Consider the following 24,385-nt stretch of genomic DNA (forward strand, 5'->3'; position numbering starts at 1 on the left):
GGGCGGGGCGGCAGAGCTCGGTGGCTCGGCCCGGAGGACAGCGGCGCGGAGGCGACAAGAGGCAGCGGGAGCGGCGCCGAGAGGCCGTCCGGGACACAGGCGCCAGGAAGCGGGGAGCGCAGAGGTAACGCGGGACTGAACAGGCGGGCAAGGAGTGGGTGCGGGCTCGCTGGGCCCCGAAGGCGAGTGGCGGAGGCCCCTTGCCGGGGACACCGACGCCGCACCCGGAGAGCAGGGGGCGGGGCGCTCGGGCCCCGGAGGTGGTGCCTTTTGTCTGCCTTCCTTGGCCGCTCCGCCTCCCTTTCCCCTCCCCACTGCGTCCTAACCCCCGGCCCCTCGCGTTGACACCTCCTCCGGGGCCCTTTAGCGCGCGCGCGCTCCCGCCCTTGTTTTGTTTGGAGCTGGGGGTGGAGGGGGGATTCTTCCCTCGCCTCAGGACCCCGCGTCCAACCGCGCCTGCGCCGGCGTCTTCCCGCCGTGTCTCGATTGGCTGAGGGCTTGCGCATGCGCCCGAGGTCCGGCGCGTCGCGGCGCCTTCCCCGCCCTTCTCCTCCGCCTTTTCTCAGAGCTTCTCCCAGCCGGTTCGAAAGATGCCGGCAGCGGTGAGTGGCTGTGGCGGACCCGCCCCCCGGGTTCTCCGCCCCCGCCGCCGCCATTACGGAGTTCCCAGTGGTGAGTTTGCGGAGCGCTTGTTGCTGGCGGTCCGCAGCTTCTTGGGTCGCAGGGGCGGGCGCTGCCCAGGTCCTCTGGTCGGCGCCGCCGAAGCGCCCATTTCTGAGCGGGAGCTCGGGGCTGTAATCTCCCTCAGTGTCCGCGCTGCTGAGCCTTGACATCGTTTGCTTTCTCTGCCTTCATCTTGGCTTCGTTCTCTACCTCTCGCACCCTTCTGCTCACTCACCACTTTGGCCCTGTAACGCTGCCTTCTCTGCCTTTTTGTGTCTCTGCTCTTGTTTTCACCTTACTTGTCAGCAAACGTTTCCGAGCTGTTGGCGCTCCCGAAAAGGCTTAGCTGCTGCTTCTGCGATGGGTGGTCTTGAGCTTTCTTTCACCGTGTGGCGTGCTTAGAACTTGTTACTCGTGGCGCCTCAGATGAGGTGGTTTTAATTAGAGCAGTGTTTTCGGTAGGTAGTTAATAAAGTTAAAATTGTGTATATGAGCGTTTGTAAAGAGCTGGAGACGGGGTAGTGAATTGAGAACTCCAAATCTGAGTTTTAATACCGAATTGACCACTGTCTGGGACACAGAACAAGTTTTTTTTTTCCTCATGCAAAGATTTATACATACATTGTTATGTGACTCTAGTTGGTCTCCTCATACTGTGACAGCACACTCTTCCTTTCCACCCTTGGTTCCCCATGTCCATTCAGCCAGCTCCTAACCCTCTCTGCCTTCCCATCTCACCTCCGGATAGAAGCTGCCCCTTTAGTCTCTTGTATCTACTTGAGCTCAGAGGCACAGTCCTCACGAGTATCACTTTGTGGGACACAGGACAAGTTTTGAGCCCAAGTGGAGCAATGGGTAAGCACTCGGCTGCTAACAGAAAGGTTGGTAGTTCGCCTACCTAGGGCTCTGCAGGAGAAAGACCTGGCGGTCTGCACCCGTAAAGGTTACAGTCTAGAAGACCCTTCGGGGGCAGTTCTACTTTGTCATATTGGGTTGCTGTGAGCAGAATCAACTCGATGGTACCTAACAACACAAAAACATTTTCTCCTGCACAGTCAGGACAGGACGAGAGGGACTTTAATGCCTTTTCCACATAAATTCTGTTACTTACGCTTTCTGAGTTTTCCTTACCGTGAAAAGTATCCAAGAATCCTATTAGAAATACATCTGGAAATTCACCTTGAACTTTATGAACAAGCTATCTTGTCTTAGAGTGAAATGATGTGACTAGTATCATTTTGAAAGATACTTTAATCGTGTTTAATCTGGCATAGGCGTAAAACTGTCAACACATTTTTGTTTTATTGTTCCTTTCAAAACCCATTGCTGTCGAGTTGATTCTGACTCACAGGGACCCTTTAGGGGAGAGTGGAACTGCCCCATAGTGTTTCCAAGGAGTGGCTGGTGGATTCAAACTGCTAGTCTTTGGTTAGCAGCCGAGCTCTTAACCACTGTGCCACCAGGGCTCTGTTCCTTTCAGAAGTTTGGTGTAATTTGTTTTAAAGCAGAAGTAACATTTTTAAGGTTTTTTTTTTTTTTTTTTTTAAGCTAACTTGGAAGATTGAGGATGTACAATTGATGGGTGAAGTGTCTTGAGCTCTTCATAGATGTAAAGTCTTAAGTTAGATTTTGATCATCTTTACAGCAGAGACCATGTAGTGTCCATCACATCTGGGCCCAAGATAGACACTAATTAAATACGTACTGATTTATTGAAATACAAAAGAGAATAGAAAAAAGTTGCCAGCAGTCAAACTACAGGCATGCTGTTTGTGGCGTAACCATTTAAGTCTGGGTGTAGTAAAAGACTAGGAACAATCTGAAGTATTCAGTGCATAACTTGTGACACTGTAATATGTAGTGTATTGCTTACGTTTTATAATGAAGTATGAAATAATACTTTCCCACAACTGCATATTATTGACAATATCAGTAGATTGAAATACAGTGTTAAGCTCCTTATTTTTCTATTATTTCCACTTAATACGGAGAAAGTAAATTAAAACTGAAATTTTGGATTTATTCTACAGTCCTTTTTTTATTGCCTCCATTAATGCAATTTACCCATTTACCCTTGAGAAAAGCACATCTTTGTAGTGTTAATCTAACCGTAAATTAAAAAATAAAGTAGACACCACAGGAGGACCACATAAACCACAGGTAAACTCAGATTGATTGTTTTTGGCATGTGTAAAACCAAAAAAACAACCAAACTCGTTGCTGTTGAGTCATTTCCAACTGATAGCGACCCTACAGGACAGAATAGAACTTCCTCCTTAGGGTTTCCAAGGAGCAGCTTGTGGATTCGAATTGTCAACCCTTTGGTTAGCAGCCATAGCTCTTAACCACTGCACTATGGGGGCTCCTGGCACATATAAGAACCCAGGTAAAAAACTAATTCAAGTTTCATTCGTTCATCTATTCTTCGATGTAACAAATGTTTGTTGAGCACGTGTGCTAGGCCTAGTATGTTGTAGGCACCAGGGATACAGCAGTGAATCAGCCAGAAAAGATCCCTGCAGGAAACAAGCATGGCAGCTTAGAAGTCTGATCATTCAGAAATGTAGCAACAAAAAAAGTTTAATTAATAGATACTTCGTGATTTTAAAGCAGTGTGAATTAACCATCTGTATAGTTTTAACTCAGTAATGAATAGCGGACTTCTTAAATAACTTATTAACTGTCATTGCTGTCAGGTCCTTTCTGACTCATGGTGACACCATGTGTGCAGAGTAGAAGTGCTCCATAGGGATTTCAAGGCTGTGACCTTTTGGTAGGAGATTGCCACGCCTGTCTCCTGTGGTTCTTGCAGTGGGTTCAAACAGCCAGCCTTTCGGCTGGTAGTCAAGTTCTTAACCATTCGTGCCACCCAGGGACTCTTAACTATTAGCTAATCTACCTGAAAGAACTGGAGAAAAAAATTCAAGCCTCGAGTTTAAATATTGAAGGATTCTATGGGCAAAATATTAAACAATGCAGGAAGCATTAAAAGAAGATGGAAGGAATACAGAGTCACTTTACCAAAAAGAATTGGTTGATGTTCAGCTGTTTCAAGAGGTAACATATGATTCAGAACTGATGGTACTGAAGGAAGAGGTCCAAGCTGCACTGAATGCATTGGCGAAAAACAAGGCTCCAGGAAATGATGGAATACCAATTGAGATGTTTCAACAAACAGATGCAGTGCTGAAAGTGCCCACTTGCCTTTGCCAAGAAATTTGGAAGACAGCCACCCGGCCAGTTAACTGGAAGTATCCATGTTTGTGCCCATTCCAAAGAAGATCCAACTGAATGTGAAAATTATCAAACAATATCATTAGTATCACACAAGTAAAATTTTGCTGAAGATCATTCAGAAACGGTTACAGCAGTACATTGACAGGGAACTGCCAGAAATTCAAGCTGGATTCAGAAGAGGACATGGAACAAGGGATATCATTGCTGATGTCAGATGGATTCTAGCTGAAAGCAGAAAATACCAGAAAGATGTTTACCTGTGTTTTATTGACATGCAAAGACAATGGAGTGTGTGAATCATAACAAATTATGGTTAACACTGGGAAGAATGGGAATTCCAGAACACTTAACTGTGCTCGAGCGGAACTTGTACATAGACCAAGACGCAGTTGTTCAAACAGAACAAGGGGATATTGCATCTTTTAAAATCAGGAAAAGGGTGCATCAGGGTTGTATCTTTTCACCATACTTATTCAATCTGTATGCAGAGCAGATAATAAGAGAAGCTCAACTATATGAAGAAGAACGCGGCATCATGATTGAAGGAAGACTCATTAACAACCTCCGATATGCAGATGACACAACCTTGTTTGCTGAAAGTGAAAGGACTTGAAGCACTTCCTGATGAAGATCAAAGACTACAGCCTTCAGTATGGATTATATCTCAACATAAAGAAAATAAAAATCCTCACAACTGGATCAATAAGCAACATCATGATAAACGGAGAAAAGATTGACGTCAAGGATTTCATTGTACTTGGATACACAGTCAACGCCCATGGAAGCAGCAGTTAGGAAATCAAACAATGTATTGCACTGGGCAAATCTGCTACGAAAGACCTTTTTATTTATTTATTTTGACTGTGCTTTAGGTGAAAATTTACAACTCCAGTTAATTTCTCATTCAGAAATTTACACACTTGTTGTTTGCAGTCTCCACAATGTGACAGCACACTACCTCTTTCACCCCAGGTTTCCTGTGTCCTTTTGGACAGGATCTGCCCATTTGGTCTCATATATTTGACTCAACTAAGAAGAACATTCCTCACATGTTATTTTTTGTTTTATAGGGCTGTCTGATTTTTGTCTGAAAAATAGGCTTCAGAAATCGTTTCCGTTTTGGATTAGCAGAACGTCCTGGGGCCATAGTTTCGGGGGTTCCTCCAGTCTCAGACCAGTAAGTCTGGTCTTTTTCCACGAATCTGAATTTTGTTCTAGATTTTTCTCCTGCTAAAAGACCTTTTTAAAGTGTTAAAAAGCAAAGATGTCACCTTGAGGACTAAAGTGCACCTGACCCAAGCCATGGTATTATCAGTCACCTCATATGCATGCAAAAGCTAGTCAATGAATAAGGAAGACCAAAGAAGAATTAATGCCTTTGAATTAAGCTGTTGGCGAAGAATATTGAAGATACCATGAACTGCCAGAAGAATGAGCAAATCTGTGTTGGAAGAAGTACAGCTAAAATGCTGCTTAGAAGGGAAGATGGTGAGACTTTATCTTACGTGCTTTGGACATGTCATCAGGAGGTACCAATCCTGGGACAAGAACATCATGCTTGGTAAAGTAGAGGGTCGGCGAAAAAGAGGAGGACCCTCAACGAGATGAATTGACACAGTGGCTGCAACAGTGGTCTCAAACATAGCAAGGATTGTGAGGATGACGTAGGACCAGGCAGTGTTTTGTTCTGTTGTACACAGGGTCACTATGAGTCGGAACCGGCCTCACAACACTGAACAACACCACCACCATAAAGAAAGGACTATACACTGAAGTTTTAAGTTCCATGACCTTTACTGAAGAAGTTCAGAAGTGAGGCATATAGTTCTTGATATTTATCTCAGATAACTTTGGATTTTATTTTTAAGTGTTCTTCACATATACTGAATATGGTAATAAGTGATATCAGATACTGTTCATTCAACTCTTTCAATAAGTATTTATTGAGCACTCACTGTGTTTTAGGACACTGTTCTAGGCACTGGGAATTAAAGTCCTAGCCTTTGTGGTGCTTACATTCGTTGAGAGAGACCCATAATAAACAAACCAAACCCGCTGCTGTTGAGTCATTTCCAGCTTATACGAGTAAACAAATGTATATTTAATTTCAGCTGGTGTTAAATGCTATGAAGAAAACTGAAGAAGCATAAGAGAGGAAGACCTTTTGAGAGGTGACATTGAGCAGGAACGTTATTGTAGGGCCTGGGAAAAGAGTGTTGTAGTTTAAGAGAACAGCAAGTACAAAGACCCTGAGGCAGAAATGAGCAGAACATACTCCATGGGCCAAAAGAAAGCCTGTGTGTTTGAAGTCAAGAGAGTACAGTGATGGTGAGAGTAACAGGAGGTGAGATTAAAGAAACAAGGGGGATGGTAATTGGAAGATTGTAAGTAAGAGAAAGTCAGGATATTTTATTTTTTTGGTAGATTGGATGCAGCCAGGAAGATTGGCAAACCAGCTTAGTTTTGGTCTTCCTGACCTAGGCATATTTTATCTGGGCTAATTTAAACTGTCATTCTTGTCCTTAGAGTAGTGATGTCTTTACGAATCATAGTGCCCTGATTTTAATTCCTTTAGTCAATTTTTATTACTGTGATGAAAAATAGCTTCCTGTGTCCCCCCTCAGGGGCCCTAGCGGAGCAGTGGTTAAATGCTCGACTGCTAACTGAAAGGTCGGCAGTTTGAACCCTCCAGCCACTCTGTGGGAGAAAGATATGGCAGTCTGCTTCCATAAAGATTTACAGCCTTGGAAACCCTATGGGGCACTTCTTCTCTATCCTATGAATCACTATGAGTTGGAATCAACTCGACAGCAATAGGTTTGATTTTTTGGGTTGCTGTCCACCCTCTTTTTTTAGCCCAGTGAGTACCATCTAAATGGATTGTATTTGTTTTAATATTGAGTAATTAGTGACACAGAGTTTACTGTGTAAACTTTTTTCAGCATTTTATTTACAGGGAAAAATATTTTTTTTAAAGATACACATAAACAGTGGAGATTTCTTTGACTTCATAGTAGCATTTTCAATCTAGATGGTGTTATCATGGGTTAAGAAGGATGCATTCATTAGCAATATCGCCTTGCCTTACTAAGAATAACCTTATCATGATACTGTTTTACTTCTGTATATTCTTTGCCTATAAAAATATAGATTTTCTTAGTTTTTTTTATTTTTAATTATCAAGGAGAATAATTTTCTTTGGAAGTGCTGCTGGGTGACGAGTCCTTGGGTGATGCAAACAGTTAACATGCTCAGCAGCTAACTGAAAGTTTGGAGGCACCTTGGAAGAAAGCCCTGGCAGTCTACTTTCACCATCCCCGGAAAAAAAAAAAAGAAGCCATTGAAAATCATATGTAACATAATTCTTCTGTGACACACACGGGGTCGCTATGAGTCAGTATCAGTTCGATAGCAGCTGGTTGGCATGAATGAGAAGATTTACATATTAAAATTATCCCAAGATAGATTTTTAGGTTTCACAAACCTCAATAATGCCCTTAAACTCAATTTGGCCCTCTTTTCAAAGATCAGAGAAAACTATTTTCACTTCTGTATTTTATAGTTCCTTGAAGCTAGTTACTACATGAGCATTTTAAGTAGTTCTTGTGGCAGTTAATTTTTAAGTATTTATGGATATTAGTTAACTATTGATAGTAAGTTTCAGTGCATTTTACTGTCTGGAATTCTTTCAGCTGCTTTTCCTTGCAGCTGATGGACAGTTCACAAGTCTGGTGTTGCCCTTGTTGTCCCCATAAAAATTTTCCTTTTAAAGGTGAAAGTATTATTTATGTTTGGATTTTTTTTAATTTGCCCCAATTGTTGTAGTTTGGAACCGTTGTTACCTGACAAGTTGAAGGCCCTTACATTCCTAGGCAGTGTTAGAGCTTAAAGTAGAAGATGAATGACTATTATTCCCCAGTTTTTTTGTTAATTGTTCATTATCTGTTAATTGTTCAGATATCTAAACACTTAAATGGTCATTTTCTTATACTGAGGATTTTTTATTATAAAATGTCATTGAGTCCCAGATAAGGTTTTTAGAGGGAGAAGGTATAACGATTAGGTAAATTTGGGTGACTACATGGGTTTTAATCTTTGACTATTTAATCGTGTGCTTTCTCCTATACTAGTTTTGCTTTTATTAAAAACATGACAGAAGCATACTTCTGTTCTGCTAGGGGTCAGTCTAGATTTGTTTCTCTGGATCTGGAGGCTCTTAGATTGTCTTGCTTTCAGCAGTGTTTTTGCCCTTGTACTTTCCATTAATAGAAAAACAGATGACTTCTTTAGTGAAGATAGAGTTGAGGTTACAGTTAACTTATCTGGCCCCTTTGAGAACAATAACAATAAGTCTTCTCTCTTTAGTAAACTGATCTTTGACTAAATATTTTTTGTAAACTGTTCCTAAGTCTCCTACTCTTTCTAAGTTCCTGATGGCAGCAGAAAGGTGGGATTCCTCATGAGCTTTCTTGTCCTTGTTGCCTTTGTTCATGTGGAAGATGCAACAGCTGCTGTGGCTTGTGTGTTTGTCTTGGTCGCTGCTTTACATAGTCAATGTTTTGATAGTGGTTTTATCTTTCTAATAATAACTGACCAAGTCATCTGTCACTTAACTTACAAGTTTTATAGTTATATTTTTTCCTTTTGGATGTATATTAAATTTAGAAGTTTTAGTTTAGTTTTTTTCCTGTTAATCTTCACACCAGGTCTTTTCTGTGCTTTAGGTTGACTCTTCACCACACTGAAACCATTAGGAAAAATCCTTGTGGTTAACAGCAGAGGCTTCAGAGTGTAACCTGTACTCGAGCCTAGAAATTATTTTAAATGGCGACTGATACGTCTCAAGGTGAACTCGTCCATCCTAAGGCACTCCCACTTATAGTAGGAGCTCAGCTGATCCACGCGGACAAGTTAGGTGAGGTAGGGGCTGATGCATTCTTGAAGCTCACTCTTGGATCGGTCCCTGACTTCAGGCCCTGCTGGGTCCTTCTTGGTACTTGTTCCTTCCCCAATTTTGGGGAGCCTGGGTTGTAAATCTGAAAAATCAAATAAATACAAAGCTCTTTCCATCTACCTTTTTCCCTCAAATTCCTGAGAAAGCCTCCAATCTTCTAAATTTATTCCAAATCAGGTATAATTATTTGTTTCCGTTTGAAATTTTGGCTAAAATAAAATATTTTGAAAAGTATTTCCTAAAAATCATGTTTCACTTCCAAAAAAAATGTGTTAAAAGTAAATTGCATCGGATCCTGGAGTTGACTTGAAGAATTCTCCTACATCTTCTGACACCCAGTTAGGCCCCTTGAGAAAGAGAGAAAAGGGAATATTTTTATGTTTATTTGATTGTGACCATCTTTTCTCTTAGAAGGTAGAAGATAGCACCATGCCAATTCGTCGAGCTGTGAACTCTACTCGGGAAACTCCTCCCAAACGCAAGCTTGCTGATGGGGAGGAAGAAAAGCCAGGTAAAATAAAGCGGTAGCACAACTTAAAAAGGCAAAGTTTTCTCCTCCAATTTAGAATGTCCCATAAATCCCCTTGAACTTAATTGCTCTTTTTTTCATGGTTAAATGTAAGCATGCTGGGGGAGTATCTAAAGAGAGAAGTGGTAGCTGCCATTGCCAGACCAAGTGGGTAAAGTAAGATTTCTTCTTGTCTCTAAAGATTTTTGGAAGGTGAAAATTTCATGTTCTTTTAATAAGAAACAGAAAAATGGTGGGGTGAGGACAGGTACAGTGAGAGAGTAGCATTCTGGGCATAGGGTACCATAGAGAGAGAGGCTCTGTGGAAGAGTGGGAGGAGGAGGATAGGACCGAAAGAGAACTAGTGGACGACTTTGGCCTTCGGTATGGACAATGGAAATCATCAAGAGGCCTTAAAGGGAGTGAATGGGTGATCAGATATTGGCCTGTAACTTTGGTATTGGTGGAAAGAGTGGCCAAACAGAGTTGGGAACATAATGAACCAAGAGAAATGTAGACCCAGCAACCTAGAATACTAGTGCTCCTTTTTGCTGTCTCTCACCCCATCTTCTTTTCCCTGTCTTTTTTTCTTCTCATGACCTCTTTGTTTCTCTCCTTATCCTTTCCCATTTTTCCCTTGTCCTTCGCCTTTTGTCTCAGGTTTTACCGGGGGAGCGCGCTGTGCTCTCCTGGTCACGGCTGTTAGAATCAAGTATTTGCTGACTAACATAATTTAGGAATAGAAAATACATGCACCCTTGCTGCCTGTATCCCCTACTGCACCAGGGCAGGCATCATTACTCAGTAAATATACTCTTTTCCGGAGCCCTGTGGCACAGTTGTTAAGTATTTGGCTGCTAACTGAAGGTCAGCAGTTCAAATTGACCAGCTGCTCCTTGGAAACCCTATGGGGCAGTTCTGCTCTGTCCTATAGGATCGCTGTGAGTTGGAATCGACTCAGTGGCACCAGGTTTGGATTTTTCATATACTCTTTTCCAACCAAACCTGGATTTTGTTTTAAAATCTTCAGGTGAGTGTTATACACATTTTGGGCTCCTTGGCCTATGGCAGTTAGGGGACATGGGAACTGGCACATAAAGAAGTAATAGATGCTGTGAGTTGAAGATTGATTATCTTGTCCAGCACTGGGATTAGCCACTTAGTGGCCCATCTTAAGCCACATTTAAAAGCCAGCTGAAGCTGCTAATTGCTAATAGCATGCCAGAGGACAGAGGAGGTGTTCAGATGTAACATATTAGAAAAGTCAGCCAAGAATTTATAAAAATTTGAAGGGTGTACACTGTAGAAGAAAAGTAAGTCAGTTTACAAATTATATGTTTAATCTTCTCTCTACCCTATTAGTTGTTTAAGGGATCATATAGTAAGTACATTATAGTATTTTATACATGGAAACAGTGAGATTTCACTCATGTTTTAAATTTTGTAAATCCTAGATTTCACGCAGAGGCAGACACAGTAGTTTAATGAGTTAGAAGTAATGTCTTGCATGTACTGCATAATCAGTAAATATCTATCAAGTGACTGAATGTTTATCAAGCCATAAACTCTTCAGCAGTTATTCTAGAGAAAAGAAAATAAAGAGATATTATAGCTCTACTGTTACAGTAAAACCCAGTAAATGATTCTTAGTTCATCCTTTTTGGAATAAGGCAATGTATAAATGTATAAATAAGCATAGGCTTAACTGATAGCCCATGCAGCCAGTTAGGGTAGCTCCAGACCCACTGCTGTCAAGTTGATTCCAACTCACAGCAACCTCATAGGGTTTCCAAGGCTGTAAATCTGTTTGGAAGCAGACTGTGACATCTTTCTCCCTCGGAACTGCTGGTGGTTTCAAACTTGCCGACCTTTCTGTTAGCAGTTGATCGCTTTAACCACTGTGCCACCAGGGCTCATTTAGGGTAAAATGAAGGTCAAATTGTTGCGTGGGAAGACAGTAAAAGAGATAGGATATAAAATATATCTTACTGTAGAAAACCTAAATGTAGTTATTATTTATATCCCCAAATGCCATCAATATAATGAAGTTCTAGCCTTACTACTTTGCCATCCTAAGCATATGGGAAACAGTTCTAGACGCAACAGAAGAGGCCAAAGAGGAACAAGAATCACTCACTCGCTGATCTACAGGCTTGCCCTAAAGCATTTTATATAATCCTCATAATATCTCTGTGAGGTAAGGATACTGAGACTTGGAGATGTCAAAGAACTTTCCCTAAGATCATCTAGCTAGAAAATTGTGAAGACAGATTTGAATCCAGGTGTGTCTGATTCGAAAACCTCTATTGGCTGAACAGTTACTGGAGGAGTTTTGACTTATATGGAGGTGTGATTAAAGGACATAATCTAGGAAGAGACTTGCAAATTATAGCTGGCCGTTCTGAAATTTATGGTTTAGAATTTTATCTTGAGACACTGGAAATTCCCTTATTTTATTTCTGTGGTTTTGTTCTAAGAAGGAGGTGACATTTGTGTGAAGACCACAAAGAAGGCTTCATCATTATTCCAGTAATTAGTTCATATAATTTAAATGACCAGACTTTTCAAGCATATACTTTCATTTTTGGCCTAATTTTTACCACTGGAGTCCTTTTCTTTGAAGTCTCTGCTTAACTGCTGGGGTTTTGTGCTTTCATAATAGCTGCTCAAAAAGACATGCTGAGAAAAAAAGGCATGGAAAAACAACCACAGACTTAGATATTCCCCCTCTCGTATTTCTACTCTTGCTGTAGCCATTAGACTTGAAAAATAACATGCTAATTTTCTGTTATTTATTCAGTTCTTAAGATTTGTCTGTTAAATTATAAAATGGCTGGTGTCGTAGTTATGAGTCTCATTAATATTGCAGAGTAGAACAATCAAGAAATTTGATTTGGAATAAAATGAGTTGATCTCCTTTTCTTACATAGTTTGGATAAACAACCACTTGAACAACTTGAGTGACAGAGAATGAAGGAAAACTGAGCTCAAGTCATTAACTGTTCATTTAAGAATTCATTTCTTAAACATTTGGCTGGTCTGTTTCAATAAGACAAACTTTCACCCTTTTATTGACTTCGGCTTTCATGTATCTCCTTGATCCACTTCTGTTCACCCAATTTTTAGAACCAGATGTAAGTTCTGAGGAATCCGCCTCCACTGTAGAAGAACAAGAGAATGAAACTCCACCTGCTACATCTAGTGAGACAGAGCAGCCAAAGGGGGAGCCTGAGAATGAAGAGAAGGGAGAAAGCAAGTCTTCTGAGGAAGCCAAAAAGGAGTAAGGAGTTGTGCCTTCTTGCTATTTATAATTAAAGACTGCTACTATTTATGAAAAGGACTATAGATGAGATTGTTCTAAAGTGTTCTAACACTGGTTTGATGCTAGGTATTTGCTGTTTGGATTTACCTTTTAAAGTTATCATTTGAAATGGGTTGATTATATAGTTGTGTGTCCTTTTAGAATTTGTAGTAGTTAGCAAAACAATGGTTTGAATAATCCAAAAATCATTCTTTTTGGCTTTGGACTGTTTTTGTACTTAGAATTTGTTGTAGGAGTGTCTGATATTTAAGCATTGTCAAAAGTTCAATAAGAAGTAGGACATGACTATAAAAACCTGACCCGAGAGACACCTCACGATTTTATTCCAACCTCTGTGCCAGGAGTGAATTGACTTTATGTGCTTACGTTAGAAAACAATCATCTATATCAAGCCATTGCTAGAGTGACCTAAAACTCTGTATATGTTGACAAGTATTCAGTTAGAGAGTGACTTTGAGACTCTGAGAGCAAAATTTGCAATTGATGCTATACAAGGTGGTGGTGATTATTTTTTAATCTTCTTTTTTTTTGGGGGGGGGGCAGGAGAGCTGGTAGCATTCATTCCACTTTTTCACAATTGTTTAGAAGAGTTAGGAATTACTTTTTAAATAAAGGAATAACTTAGTTATAACTTTACTTTCTAGGTGTTATCCTCAGGGAGTCCTTTATCCTGGTTTCATAGGTATAAGAAAGGCCTGTGAAATTTAAGTCTTCTAGTGCATCGCATCTGTGAGGTACATGGAGTGATGCTATTATTACCTAGGAGAAGTAGTAAGTCAGTCTTTTGATAAACATAATCTCATAATTATTGCAACAACTTTGTGAGGTAGTTGGTATTATTACTATTTTACAGCCGAGGAGACTAAGACTCAGATCCCTTGCTAAGATCATACAGCTAGTAAGTGTTGAAGCTAAGACTAAAACCCAGATCTTCTGACTTAGAGCTGGAGCTCTTTCCACCATACTAAGTTGCCTCTGTTGTAGTTGTTACTAGAATACGTTTTTAAATTCTCTTTTCTTTTGTGTACTGGGCCTTCATACCAGTGCTAGTTTATATGACTCCTCTCTCCTGCACTTAAATTACTTTTTTAGTTCATTTATAGTACCCAATTTTTTACAATTGTTTTATTTTGTTAAATTTTGCTTATTGTACATATTACCTTCGTGTCATATTACCTACATTAAAACATTGATTTTTATCCCTCACTGGTCTTTTTCCTCTTCCTGACTTTATAACTCTTTCTGGATAGTTTATCTTGCATAGTAACAATTCTTTGTTTTAAAGTGAGAAAGATCAATCTAAAGAAAAGGAGAAGAAAGTGAAAAAAACAATACCTTCCTGGGCTACCCTTTCTGCCAGCCAGCTAGCCAGGGCCCAGAAGCAAACACCGATGGCTTCCTCCCCACGTCCCAAGATGGATGCAATCCTAACTGAGGCCATTAAGGCAAGTTTTTATTTCTAGCATTTCATCTTAGATTTATTCTGTTCATCTTTTTCATATTTAAAAATGGCATACTTTTGTCTGCATATAAGACATTATGCTCTGCTTCCTAAAAGAGACTTAAATAAAAGAATGCCATTGTGAGGTTCAAATTTTTATAATACAGTAACATTTGGTGAGCAATGTTGATTTCTTAAAAAATTCAGATGTACCATAGCAAGTATTTTTAGCTTATCTTTAAATTTGTTTTACTCAGTTTTTAGTTGAGACTTTGACATTGAATATAATTATGTACATATATATGTACACACATGTATACACACACATATACACATGTAATTAAAGACTATTATTATACTAATACAGTTTTTTAAAGGCTGCAAATGTTAATTCATTTAACAAATTTAAAGACCACCTTCTCTATGCCAGGCAGCGCTGCATGTGTATAGCATAGAGTATGACAGACAGTGTACTTGCCCTTGTAGACTTTTATTAATTGCGATTCAGGTAATTGAATAACATAGAGAATTTTTGTTTAAAAAAAAACCTGAGGTCCATTTTTAAAGCTGATTGTCTAACATTGGTAGTGGTTATCTTCACACCTGAACTATAAGAAACACTCTTATAAACTTTACTACTTTGCTTCATCACTTTGCTTTCTAAAATAGTTACGAAAATTATCTTCCTTGCTTATCTTTATAACCTTGCTGTAGTCTGTTAAGTGACTTTCATTAGTTTATGTGATCACCAGATATAGCTTTCTTACTTTAATTTTTAAGATTGTCTTGTAATCTGACCGTGCCTTTATTGAGTATTTTTTTCTGATTAATATTTCCCTGTTTATTCCGCTTTATCAGATGATAAGAAGAGTTAAAATAGGAGCCACAGACTCCCTGATTCTCTGGGGCTCTGTCACTGGGTCTGAGTCAGGATCGGGGAGACAGGGATATGCATCATTAACCAAGTGTGGTATAAATAGAAAGAGCAGCCTGGTTGTCATCTTCAGAATTTGAGAAGTCAGCACTGGCACGTAAATTGGAAAAAAGGTTTGCCTTCAGACTTCCCTATTCACTCCTTCATGATTTCTTATCCTCTCACCTCATTAAGGAAATTCTCTTGGTCTAGATAGCTTGACTGTAGTGAGATGTCTATTTTTTTTGTAGCCTTTCTTCAAGGATTTCACTTCATGATCACTAAGTGATTTTTTAGTGAGTTTGAGGGAACAGTGTTACAGTGAGGACAGAGAAGGAACTAAAATTTTTAAACAGTAAAACAAAAAATTAAGACAGTATAAATTAGACCTAAAGAATAGTTTATTACAGTTGTGCATATTTGTACAAAAAATATCTATATAAAACGTATGTTCCATGCAGTATAACAAGTCATGATTTCAGGTCACTGATACCATATTTTATATCAAACAGGAGTCCTGCTGTCTACTTCCATCTCATTATCAGTTTGAGGGAGCAAGGAATTATTTGTTTAGGCATTAGAGTATTCTTTTCTGCTCGGCTCATTTTGCTTTCTGTTTTCTTATAAGGTCAGGAATAAATTTCAGTGGGTTGAAATAGTTCAGAGACATTTACTTGAATTCGGTCACCCAGCTTGTTTTGTGTTACACACTCTGTTCTGGCCCATCTACCTGTGTATTATTTTTCTTTGTTGTTCAAGTATATAAAGTAACATTCAATGAGAGTGAGTAGGTGCTACATTGAGTTTATAAATAATGGCACTACAAAATTGGTGGACTAGCCCATTTAGATAAATAACAGATGGCTACTTTTATGTTCTTCAAAATTTAAAACATTTGGAAAAAAGTAACATTTGCTGCCTTTGTGACATGAATAAGCTATTTAAGTCTTCCATTAGCATTAGTCAAATGGAGTATAGATAAATAAATGGAAAAGGGGAAAAAATAAAACCAAACCCATTGCCATCAAGTTGATTCCAACTTATAGGGACCCTATAGGACAGTAGAACTGCTCCATAGGGTTTCCTTACGAAAGCATACTGTCGCGTCTTTCTCCTGCGGAGCAGCTGGTGGATTAGAACTGCTGAACTTTTGGTTAGCAGCTGTGTGCTTAACCACTGTGCTACCAGGATTCCTAGAAATGGAAAAGGGCTCTTTAAATTCCAATAAAATGCTCTCATTGTTACGCACCTTCCCTCTTAAGTCGTTGTCATCTCTGAATCCAGTTTTATGCCATTTATTTGGATTATCTTTGCTTGTTCTCTCTGCTGACATCCACACAGAGCCTGCAGTGAGATGCTTGTCTGGGTGTGCCAAAGCTCATAGCATAAAATGGCCCAGATCTGTGATCCTACAAATGATAGAAACTTCTGCTTTCCTCATTTTGATGTTAAAGATCTATCTTCTAAGTATTGACTAGAGTTAAAATGGGAAGAGGTTCTTCATTAACACATAGAATGTTGTTCACATGTTGCACGGTCTCTTTAGTTTTAAACAATTTAAAATTAATCGTTGCAGGAAATATTTAATAATTCTGTATTTCTCCACAGCCATTATGAACTGACATTACCTGAAATATTGTTTACTCTTCCTGTCATTTCTATCATCAGTTGTCAAGTCTGCCAAAATAGTTTTTTTGAAAATATGTATGTAAGGCTCTGTATGTAATTAAAAACAACTAATTTAAAGTAATGTGTATGGCTTGATAAATCTGTTTTCTAGGCATGCTTCCAGAAGAGTGGTGCATCAGTGGTTGCTATTCGAAAATATATTATCCATAAGTACCCTTCTCTGGAGCTGGAGAGAAGGGGCTATCTCCTTAAACAAGCACTGAAAAGAGAATTAAATAGAGGAGTCATCAAACAGGTATCAAACAGTTGTTTACTGTGATAATAAGATCATTTCATTATGTATAAGTCCGTATTTGGTAAAATTTAGGTTTTTTATGTCTGTCTCGTTAAAAACAAGTTACGTGATGATGAGATGCTTAAGCTAAACCTAGTTTTCTTATCTGAGAATAGGTTTCTAAAACACTGGTGCCAGTTACTGTTCTTTTAGCGATCAGAAATAATAGGCTGGATAGTATAATTTTTTCTAGCTTCTTATACTCTTAATTGAATTCTCTTTGGGGACTGCTTGTGCTTGAGAACATACAGTGCTGAAGGTGAGAAATTAGATTTAAGGAATCCTACTGTTGTAACAGCAGAAAGGGTAATTGCTCCTATCTTAGGTTTGTTAGCTTTAAAGCCTAACTTACATGAGTAGACTTGTTAACCATTATAAATTAGCTGTGTAAATAGGTTCATCTTAACTTGTTAGTATCTAAAACTATTATAGCCTATTACGAGTGTCAGAGAAGCCTTAGTGAATTGAGACTAATATGATACCAATATCAATTTCAAGCATAAATCCATGTTACTTTGCATAGTGCATCAAAGCATTGCTTAGAATCATAGAAACCTAAAGCTGGCAGGGGCCTTACCTAACACTCTTTAGAGATCCAGAGTGATGAAATAACTACCAAGGCCGCATGGCAGTGGCAAAGATGGTTCCAAGAACCTAGCTCACAACACTCCTAGAGTCTTATTGCCTTTCTTCTATACCTGGCTGCACTGTTTATTAATACAGAGTTCTGTGCCATTCAAGCATTTAAACTCTTTTTAGGAACTTTCAACAAATATTTAATTCACAGAAGTATATTGACTGTCTTCTATGTGCCAGGCTTCTGGCCCATCAGTGAATAAATTAGAGATCCCTACTGTGTGAGACTTATACTTTACTTTTTTCAGAGTGTTGTAAAAGGCATATTTAAATAGTCTTTAAAATGATGATTGTTTAAAAGATGTTACTTAGCCAATGTAATTATTAGAGCCAAAGATCCATCTTATATCATGATCTATGTCAGCCAAGTTTATGGGCTGGCTTTTTGTTTTTTTTTATGAAAATTTAGTTTGTGGCCTTCTCTTATACGCTGACCCTCAGTTTGATGCTTGAACAACAGTTAATAGGCTGAAAGCATTTCCTCTTGAGTGCTACGTTCTTAGCAGTGTAGGTAAAGCTAAGGAGTAGAGGACTTGGGTTGTTGTGAATCAACTTCAGAGGTGTATGAAAGTGCTTTGTAAATTGTAGAAATATCTAATAGGACATACCATTATGTACAGTGTCTAAAAAATTATTAAATAACCTTTCCCATAAGCAAAAATCATCTGTAATTGGTAAACTGTAAAAAAACAAGTTGTCTGAGACCAACTAGGCTGTAAATTTTTGCCAAGGAGCTACCTTTCTTCCAAGACATTATGGTTTTTCTCAGTTTCCCTAAAAGATTATGTGTCTTCCTTCCATGGACATTTCTTTTTCTTCATGTTTCATTTTTTATTTTGTTGTTGTTGAGAATATATGCAGCAGAACATACACCAATTCCTAGTTCACACAGGACCCATGCCTCACATAGTACACAAAAACTAACTCAAAATGCATCAAAGACCTAAATATAGACCCTAAAACAATAAAGATCAGGAAAAAAAATATAAGGACAATGCTAGGGACCCTAATACTTGTCATGAATTCAATACAAACCATAACTTAACAGTGCACAAACACCAGAAGATAAACTAGATAACTTGGAGCTCCTAAAAAACACTTACACGTATGAAAAGACTTCACCAAAACAGTAAAAAGAGAACCTACAGACGGAGAAGAAATTTTTGGCTACAACATAACCGACAAGGGTCTGATCTCTAAAATCTATAGAATACTTCAACACCTCAACAACAAAAAGACAAATAATCCAATTTAAAAAAGAGGCGAAGCACATGAACAGACACTTCAGCAAAGAATACATTCAGGCGGCTAACAGACACATGAGGAAATGCTTGGAATCACTAGTCATTAGAGAAGGGCAAGTCAGAACTACAGTGAGATACCATCTCACCCTGACATTACTGGCACAAGTAAAAAACAACAGAAAATAACAAATGTTGAAAGACTGCAGGGAGCTTGGAACTCTCATGCACTGCTGGTGGGAATGTAAAATGGTACAACCATTTTGAAAAACCATATGGCACTTCCTTAAAAACTAAGAATAGAAATACCATAAAATCTAGCAGTCCCACTCCTAGGAGTATATCCTAGAGAAATAAGAGCCATCACGTGAATAGACATGTGCACACCCATGTTCACTGCATCATTATTCCCAATAGCAAAAGGATGGAAACAACTAAGTGCCCATCAACAGATGAATGGATAAACTATGGTACATACACACAGTGGAATACTATGCAGCAATGAAGAACAATATTGAATTTGCAAAACATCTCACACCATGGCTGAATCTGTAGGACATTATGCTGAGTAAAATAAGTCAGTCACAAAAGGACAAATACTGTATGAGACCACTATTATAAAAACTCACATAAAGGTTTACACACAGAAAGAAACTATCTTTGATGGTTACTGGAGAGAGGGGAGGGGCGAGGAGGGAAAAACAGTAACTAGACAAAAGATAAGTGGTAACTTTGGCGAAGGGTAAGACCGTATGCAATACTGGGGAGGTCAGCACAGCTTGACCAAGGCAAGGTCATGGAAGCTTCGTAGACACATCCAAACTCCCTGAGAGACTGAATTACTGGTCTGAGGGCTGGTGACCATGGTCTTGGGGGACATCTAGCTCAATTGGCATAACATAGTTTATTTAAAAAAAGTTCTATATCCTGCTTTTGTGAGTAGTGTCCAGAGTCTTAAAAGCTCATGAGTGGCCATCTAAAATTCTCCACTGGTCCCATAAAACAAAATGAGACTAAATGGACAGACCACCCCAGGGGCAAGGATTAGAAGGCAGGAGGGGACAGGAAAGCTGGTGACAGGGAACCCAAGGTCTAGAAGGGGAAGGTGTTGACATGTCATGGGGTTGGCAACCAGTGTCACAAAACAATATGTATATTAGTAGTTTAGTGAGAAACTAATTTCTAAACCTTCATCTAAAGTACAATTTAAAAAAAAAAAAGAATTTATGGAACAGAAAAAAAACAATGATGAATCTACAAAGCATCTCACAGCATGAATCTGGAGGGCATTATGCTGAGTGAAATAAGTCAGTCACAAAAGGACAAAAGTATGAGACCACTATTATAAAAAACCAAGAAAAGCCTTACATACAGAAAAAAACAATCTTTGGAGGTTATGAGGGAGGGGAGCGATGAGGAGGGAAAAATCGGTAACTAGATAACAGACATGTGTTAACTTTGGTGAAAGGAAAGACGACACAATATAGGGGAAGACAGCACAGTTTGACCAAGGCAAAGCCGTAGAAGCTTGCTAGATACATCCAGACACCTTGAGGGACCAAGTTACTGGGTCTGAGGGCTGGAGACCATGGTCTTGAGGGACATGTAGATCAATTGGCCTAACATAGTTCATAAAATGTTCTACATCCTACTTTGGTGAGTAGCGTCTGGGGTCTTAAAAACGTGAGAGTGGCCATCTGAAATCTGTTGGTCCCATCACATTCAGAGCGAAGGAGTAAAACCAAAGACAGGAGGAAAATATCCGTCCAAAAGGACTAATGGACCACATGAGCCATAGCCTCCACTAGCCTGAGCCCAGAACTAGATAGTGCCTGGCTACCACCACACCACCACGGACAGCTCTGACAGGGATCATAGTAGAGGGTTCTAGACAGAGCAGGAGAAGAATACAGAACAAAAATCAAATTCACCAAGACCTGACTTACTGGTCTGATAGAGACTGGAGGAACCCCGAGACTGTGGCCCCCAGACACCCTGCTAACTCAGAACTGAAGCCACTTCTGAAATCCACCTTTCAGCCAAAGATTAGACAGGTCTATAAAACAAACAACACACGTGAGGAGTGTGCTTCTTAATTCAGTCAAGTATAGGTGACCAAATGGGCAACACCTGCCCAAAAGCAAAGATGAGAACGCAGGGACAAAAAAATGAATGGACATGGAGAACCGAGGTGTAAAGGGAAAAAGGGTGTTATGGATTGAATTGTGTCCCCCTAAAGTGTGTGTCAACTTGGGTAGGTCATGATTCGCATTATTGTGTGATTGTCCACCATTTTGTCATGTGATTTTTCTATGTGTTGTAAATCCTATCTCTATGATGTTAATGAGGCAGAATTAGAGGCAGTTACATTAACGAGGCAGGACTTAATCTACCAGATTAGATTGTGTCTTAAGTCAGCCTCTTTTGAGATATAAAAGGGAGAAGCGTGCAGAGAGATAAAGGGGGACCTCATACCATCAAGAAAGCGGTGCCAGAAGCAGAGCATGTCATTTGGACGCAGGTTTCCTGTGCTGAGAAGTTCCTAGGCCAGGGGAGGATTGATGACAAGGACCTTGCTCCAGAGTTGACAGAGAGAGAAAGCTTTCCCCTGGAGCTGGTGCCCTAAATTCAGGCCTACTAGACTGTGAGAGAATAAATTTCTGTTTGTTGAAACCATCCACTTGTGGTATTGCTGTTACAGCAGCACTAGGTAACTAAGATGGGGAGAGTGCTGACTCATTGTGGGGATTGCAACCAATATCACAAAACAATTTGTGTATAAATTTTTGAATGAGAAACTAATTTGCACGGTAAACTTTCACTTAAAACACAACAAAATTAAAAAAATACACTGATTCAACAGTTTGTACATGTACAGTTTAGTGACATTGATTACATTCTTCAAGTCGTGTGCAACCATTCTCACCCTCCTTTTCTGAGTTGTCCTCCCCCATTAACAAACTCACTGCCCCCTAAGCTTCCTATCTGATCTTTTGAGTTTCTGTTGTCAGTTTGATCCCTTATAGTTAATTCTTAAAAGAACATAATGCTTAAGGCAGACCTTTATTTATTTATTTTTTTATTGTTGTACTTTAAGTGAAAGTTCACAATTCAGGTTAGTCTCTCATACAAAAATTTATACATACCTTGTTATGTGACCCTAGTTGTTCTCCGTATACTGTGACAGCACTCTCCTCCTTTCTACCCCTGATTTCCCATGTCCATTCAACCAGCTTCTGACCCTCTCTGCCTTCTCATCTCGCCTCTGGACAGAAGCTGCCTGTTTAGTCTCATGTATCTACTTGAGCTAAGAAGCACACTCTTCATGAGTATCTAAAGACAGACCTTTTTTACTACCTCAGCTAAACTATTGTTTGGTTTTAAGAAGACTTCGGGGATATTTTTGGTTTAAGGTTTAAAGATTATCTCAGGGCAGTAGTTTTGTGGGTCCTGGAGCCCATGAGAATTTGAAATTCTAGTCTCCATTTCCCCCCTTTTGATCAGGATTCTTCTGTAGAATCTTGATCAAAAACATGCAGCAGTGGTAGCCAGGCGGCACCATACACTTCTTCTGGTCTGTTGGCAAAGGAGACAGTTGTTGTTCCTGGAGGCAGTTAGCTACACATTCCATATCCTCCTATTCCTGACTCTTCTTCTACCTCAAGTGAACAGCGACCAGTTGTTTTTCCTTGGATGGCCACTTGCAAGCTTTTAAGACCCCAGGCACTACACAACCAACTAGGAGGTAGAACAGAAGCAGTAAACACGTTATTAGGCCAATTAACTGGGATGCTGTGGGACTTTTTTTTTTTTGAAAGCTTGTAGTAGACTATTTAACCTGGTGTCATAATAGCATTCTTCCTCAGTTTGGTAGGTGAGGCAGCAAAAGCTCAAAGAATTAACTGGGTTGCCCAGTATTGAATAGCTGGATGGTACCATGAAGTTTAGTCCCAAGCCTTTTGACTCCTCATCCACTATTCTTTTTTCTCTGAAGTGTCAAACAGTACTTGATGTTAGTTCTTGGATTACCATTTTCTGTGATCTCGTTAGTCTAGTGTAAAGTTTAAATACGAATACCAGAATAATTTTTTTAAAAAAATGTTGGTTATTGCAATTAAAATTAATTTTTATTATAGGTAAAAGGAAAAGGTGCTTCTGGGAGTTTTGTTGTGGTTCAGAAATCAAGAAGAACACCTCAGAAATCCAGCAACAGGAAGGTGAGAAGACTGTGCTACAATTCAGTTGAGCACTATAATACTATTAAAAAAAAACCAAACCCATTGCCACTGAGTCGATTCCAACCCACAGCGACCCTAGAGGACAGTGTAGAACTGCCGCATAGGGTTTCCAAGGAGCGCCTGGTGGATGTGAACTGCCAGCCTTTTGATTAGAAGCCATATCACTTATCTATTGCACTACCAGGGCTCCACAATACTGTTACTACTAAAAGAAAAGAAACAACCTTTATTGAGTGTTCACTGTGTGCCAGACAGTGTACAAAGTACAGCCTTTCTTAGGGTCTGACTTAGCATTACATCTTTTTTATAGAAGAAGAAACTAAGGTCTACAAAGATTATAAGTAATTTGCTTATTATCAGCCATTTATTGTTGTTTGTTGTTTGGTGCCGTCAGGTCAGTTCCAACTCATAGCCACCCTAATTTGCTTATTATCAGCCACCTAGAGAGTGGAATGTAGTAGGAGTCCCCAAGTGGTGCAAACAGTTAAAACAGTTGGCTGCTAACCAAAAAGTTAGCAGTTTGAACCTGCCCAGCGGCAGCATGGAAGAAAGGCCTGCTGATCTACTTCTGAAAGGTCACATCCATTGAAAACCGTATGCACAGTGGTTCTACTCTGAAACACAGGGGGTCACCATGAGTCCGAATTGACTTCATGGCGGCAAGTTTTTGGTTTGGTATATGAATTACACTGCATTTTATGTAAACTACAGGAGGCATGCAAGTACATTTATCCAATACAAGACCCCAAAACAGTTTTGGTCCAGGACAGTTTTTCTTCTCTTTTTGTAAATATTAACACTCCCCTTTCCAAGACACATAATTCCATTTATGTAAAGTATTTCTGCATAATATAATGAAATACCTAGTATTTTATGTATGTCAGCAATTGAAATCATGAATATTCTTCTACATCTTTGTTTTTACAACTCTGAAGATTTTTGCACTTTTTTCACAGAACTTGCAAACACTTCCAAAATGAGCTTTTGTGCATTGGTTTCTAGTACTACATAATCCTTGTTGTTCTTTGTTATGGAAGTCAGAGAATTAAGATCTTTAAAGTACACCATGCCTTTCTACTTATACATGTACTTTTAACTCTTTCAGTCAATGTAGAGATTTTTGTCTCCAAGAAATTGTCATACAGGTGATATTACACCACTGTGGTATGCTTTGTTTGGCTGTGTGCAAAGAACTGATAGTTTTCTGTTAGCCAGTTAATTTGGTGATCAACTGAGCAATAAGTCTTCAACAAAGAGAAATGCAGTGTA

At 39.4% G+C, this 24,385-nt stretch overlaps 1 protein-coding gene across 5 annotated transcripts in view; it reads left to right on the forward strand.

Moving 5' to 3' along the window:
- The first annotated feature begins 24 nt into the window (after positions 1-24).
- The window catches only part of HP1BP3 (heterochromatin protein 1 binding protein 3), a 53,443-nt gene continuing 29,082 nt past the window's right edge, over positions 25-24,385 (forward strand). For 3 of the 5 annotated variants that reach the window (XM_023732135.1, XM_023732137.1, XM_023732138.1), the window contains exons 1-7: positions 25-124; positions 8,625-8,820; positions 9,266-9,365; positions 12,489-12,642; positions 13,970-14,129; positions 16,819-16,962; positions 23,015-23,095. In XM_023732135.1, the coding sequence (XP_023587903.1) occupies positions 8,725-8,820; positions 9,266-9,365; positions 12,489-12,642; positions 13,970-14,129; positions 16,819-16,962; positions 23,015-23,095 (735 nt within the window). In that variant the 5' untranslated portion in view covers positions 25-124; positions 8,625-8,724. Of the gene's footprint in view, positions 125-5,529; positions 8,821-9,265; positions 9,366-12,488; positions 12,643-13,969; positions 14,130-16,818; positions 16,963-23,014; positions 23,096-24,385 lie in introns of those variants that run through there. The other 2 variants (XM_023732136.1, XM_023732139.1) reach the window with 2 other exon arrangements.

This window comes from Trichechus manatus, unplaced genomic scaffold (assembly GCF_000243295.1).
Source record: "Trichechus manatus latirostris isolate Lorelei unplaced genomic scaffold, TriManLat1.0 scaffold00048, whole genome shotgun sequence".
Classification (NCBI taxonomy): Eukaryota; Metazoa; Chordata; class Mammalia; order Sirenia; family Trichechidae; genus Trichechus; species Trichechus manatus.